We start from the raw sequence: 4,662 nt of genomic DNA, 5'->3' as shown, positions 1-4,662 counted from the left end.
AAGTGGATTCTGACACGCTCTTAATGCTTATGCGCCCTGCGCTTTGAGCTTTGCGCCTAGATTGTTAAAATAGAGCCCTTCATCTTTATTTTAGTTTCAATCACAGGTGCTTTCCTAAGGTTGAATGAGCGGCACAGTGATTTTACAGACTACTTTCTCCTCATCACAACATCACTAAATCTGTTTGCTAGCATTTTGTTTCTTGTAGTTATAAGTCTGGATTGATGCCTGTGCACATGGATGGCTGTTTGGGCTCAAAATAACAGAACTCTGCGCAAAGCCAGAATCATCTGCATAATCATCCAAAGCATCATGCATCGTCACTGATAACAATGACACATAACTAAACCAAGCACAAAACCTGGATTTATAAAACTATAATTTACAAGAGATGTCTTAGCAAATGTGGCCCAGTTATCCTAAAACATATGTGGGCCACTTTTGGCTAATATTCGGCACAGTAAGCTATGGCTAATGTGGATTTGAGCCTATAGTGGCCCAGAGAAGATATGGCAAATGTGGAGAGGGGTCTGGATGCAGACCTGGTGCAGTGCAATCTGAACTGCATCCAATGCTTTTTAAAGGGCTCACCTCACATCACTAGCTTGAGTGCATTGTGTCTGACATTGCATCGCTGAGTGATGCAATATCAGCTTGCATCATAAAGGCTGCATCCAGATAGTATTGCAAATGTGTTCCAGATATCTCAAAAAAAATGTGGGCCGCTTTTGGCAAATATTTGGCACAGTTAACTCTGGCTAACATGACTGTGAGCCTATAGCAGCTCAGAGAAGATATGGCAAATGTGCCCAGTTATCTTAAAACATATGTGGACCACATAGACTAAAGTCACCATCATGGTCAAATATATGGTATATATGGTAAAAGTGTATATATATATGTATACACTTTTTTTTTTTTTTGGGGGGGGGGGGGGGGCTGTAACTTTTAAGAACTTGAAAACCCAAGTCACCTATATCGCATGTCTTTGAACTGTGAAGGAACCCGGAGCACCCAGAGGAACCCACGCGAACGCATGGAGAACATGCAAACTCTACACAGAAACACCAATTGACCCAGCTGGAGCCTGAACAAGCAACCTTCTTGCTGTGAGGCGATAGCACAGCCTACTGTGCCACCGCATCACCTTACAGCAAATAAGCCAAGTAAAAAAAATAAAATAAAATTAAGTGAGGCACAACCTGTGATGAAATAATAGAATTCACTGATGTTAACCATGTTTATTCCATTATTAGAATTAACGTAATAACATGCTTGCACATGCCACATAAAAGGTTTATAAGCTAAATAAAATAATCTATGGTTCAATGTATACACACAAAGACATCAATAATCCACGTATGAACCTCAACAACGGTGACAATTAACAAAATGAACAAAACTCACAAACATCACAAACAAGAGACTAGAAGTGACAAAATCAACAATGTCAACATAAACAGCAGAATCAAAAGCAAATAATGAAAACTGGAGCATCAATAAGATATAAAATGTATTCATACTGCAATGCATGCTGGGATTTTTGTACTTTTTGCAGTGTTTGAGCAACAGAAAATTCTAGTGTAACAGGAAAGGTTCTGCGGTGGGTTTGATTGCTAATGACCATATTTAGCCTTATTAGTCAATAGAGAAGCACCAGGGTTTGCTCTGGCATAAAGCAGCATAAGGAAGAAGACGGATCAAGAGCAAGACTCGACTCTTTCCACTGCATTGACACCTCAAAGATGGGTAAGAAATTAAAATCTATTATGAATATTATATGTTTATAAAAATCTCTCAGAATATAAATACATATACATATAACACAGACAATGCACAGAGATAATATTAAATCCATATAATTAAGCACAAGATACACATTTACTTTCTCATACAAGTGACCCTTCATACAAAGATGTCCTTCTAATGAATCCACACACTGCAAATGCAAAGTTATTGAATATAAAAGACTAATTATTGGTTTAATTCTAATGAGGTTTTATTAAAATGTTTGAGAGAAGCATGATCAGATATACTCTAATAGCTAATAGTTCAGAATTTAGCAGCACAATGACACACTGACAGTTCTTTCTGTGCTTCTTTGTATAGAAAACAGCAGTTTTTGGCTTCAAAATGTGACTGGAAACTCAACAGACAAGAGCACTGTGGAGGATGAGGGATTTAAGATTTTTCTTGCCTGCATTTTCTTTTTCACCCTCTCAGTGGGTCTCATTGGAAATGGGCTGGTCATATTTCTGGCCGGCTGCAGAATGAAGACGACTGTCAACACCATTTGGTTTCTCAATTTGGCGATTGCAGACTTCATCTTTATTTTAGTTTCAATCACAAATGCTTCCTTATTCTTGAGCAAGCCGCACAATGTCTACACAGAGTACCTTTTCATCATCACAACACCACTAAATCGGTTTGTTAGCGTTTGGTCTCTTGTAGTTATCAGTCTAGATCGATGTCTGTGCACATGGATGACCGTTTGGGCTCTAAATAACAGAACTCTGCGTAAAGCCAGAATCATCTGCATCTTCATCTGGGTTTCATCCATCGGCCACATTTTCTCTTTATTAAAACTTTTTAAGATTACAGGTATTCGTGTGACATATGGATTTATAGTGGTCTTTCTCATCCCCTTCCTGATCATTGCATCTTCATACATCGCTATTGGAGTAAAAATCAAACGCCTCAAAAAGAGGAAGCAGCTCAGGTCATACAGACTCATTATAACTGTAATCCTGACTTTCTTCATCTGTTCATTTCCACGCCGTGTTTGCTGGTTTTGGAAGGTATTGGCAGAAAATAATAATTGGACTCTCACGGATCAATTTTGGAAGTTTTTTTTTTTTACTTTCTACCTGATTAATCTCAACAGCTGTCTGAACCCATTTCTCTACGTGTTCATGTGTGATGATTATAAGAAGAAGCTGAAACAGTCTCTGGTGCTGTTGCTGGAGACGGCGTTTGCTGAAGATCATCTGGACATTAAAGAAATGAGACACACACAAGATGATTAACAGGCAAAACAAACCACACTTGAATTGCTAGAAATGTAGAAAACTTGTTTGGGGGAAAAAAGTTTTGCAATCATTGTTAATAATGCATATAATTATCACAGTTAAACAGTCACTGTCATCTGTATTAAGCATAATTCTCTCTCTAAGACATCTCTTGTAAATTATAGTTTTATAAATCCAGGTTTTGTGCTTGGTTTAGTTGTGTGTTCTTGTTTTCAGTGTCTGTATATTCACTTAGGCCTGATTTCATTGTTTAGTTCAGTGTGTGTATTTAAGTCTTAGTCTGTCTTTATTGATGTTTGTGTCGTTGACCTGTTCATCTATTTTATTAGATTAAAAGCATTGCTGTGTACATCATTCATTTTTATTCTCTTTAATCAGCACTAACACTATTTATTTCTCAGATGACCATTACTGGCCAGTTAAGGATTTTTTTATAATATCGACTAAATCATTAAAGTCATTTTAAAGCTTTTTTTATCAGGATTCTGCTAAGACTTGTTAATTCTTGTTTAGGTAACAGAGTCACTTTTCCAGATAAGTTTGGTACTGTGGCCAAATTCCTGTAAATGACAAGTAACAAACATGGTCCATATTCAGTAATTTGTTAAATAAACAGCAGGAGAAAGGAGACAAACGTTTCAGCTGTGAGCCTTCGTCAGTGTTATTGGATTACAGTAAGTGGCAGTGGGTGGAAGCAGACAAGATATTTTTTTACACATACGGGCACTTCTTTAGTCATTGTGCAACATTCTACACTACTGCAACCACCATTTCCACCTAATTTAAAAATTGTGCAAGAGCACACAGACAGTTTTTAAGAGTATTTATAACTTTGGAGTGACATATTTCACATAGGCTGTTTTTCGAAGAGTTAAAATTGAACAGTCATAACCAGAGAAGAAACAAAACAGAGGGCTAGAAGCCTCCAAATCACAAAATTTCCTAATCTGTAAGAACAAATCAGCCAATTTGGATGCTGCTTGTAAAAAGATAAAATCCTAAAATGATTAGAAAAACACACAGAAAACACTTACCCCAATCCAGAGACTTCTCTGCATGAGCACTGGGTTTAAGGAGCAAAGGCCTTTTTGTGAACCAAAACCAGCAGAAACAATCAGTAAAAATCAATCTGTAGTTTTATCAAAACATTGTGCAGCATTATAGAATTGCATTTATTCTGTTTATTTACAGAGAAAGCATGCAAATGTGGGCCACTTTAGTCAGTTATGTGGCACTGGTGGTATTCCTTCAGCCCAGAAAAAAATGAATGTGAGCCTGAAGTGGCCCACCTGTACAATGGCAAAGGGGGGCCAAACACTCAAACTCGTATATGGGCCATTTCATTTAAGGCAAAGATTTTGCACTTATGCCAAAATGTAATCTAAATGTGAGCCTAATGTGGCCCATGTGGAAAATGGTAAATTTGGCCCAAATGATGGAGGACAAATGTGGGCCACAGTTAGAAAAATGTTGGCTTAGTCATTTAAGGGTAATCTGGGTCTAAGCCTAAAGTGGGTCATATGTGTGCAGATGTGCAAATGTCTTAAAACATATGTGGCAAAAGATTCAAAGTAAATCGGCACACTGCCACTTTAGCTCTCAAAAAAATTTTATTTTGTCAAAATTACAAAAA

At 37.3% G+C, this 4,662-nt stretch overlaps 1 protein-coding gene across 1 annotated transcript; it reads left to right on the top strand.

Moving 5' to 3' along the window:
• Window positions 1–564: 564 nt before the first annotated feature.
• LOC147840674 (chemerin-like receptor 1) lies at window positions 565–3,667 on the top strand. The gene is made up of 2 exons (XM_087284542.1): window positions 565–1,749; window positions 2,110–3,667. Exons 1-2 carry the CDS (start codon window positions 1,746–1,748, stop codon window positions 3,024–3,026), a joined length of 921 nt encoding a protein of 306 aa, XP_087140668.1. The 5' UTR covers window positions 565–1,745; the 3' UTR covers window positions 3,027–3,667.
• Window positions 3,668–4,662: the final 995 nt, after the last annotated feature.

Source organism: Danio rerio, chromosome 15, assembly GCF_052040795.2.
Source record: "Danio rerio strain M-AB ecotype USA chromosome 15, GRCz13ab, whole genome shotgun sequence".
NCBI lineage: Eukaryota > Metazoa > Chordata > Actinopteri > Cypriniformes > Danionidae > Danio > Danio rerio.
This window is presented reverse-complemented; position numbering and strand designations above follow the sequence as displayed.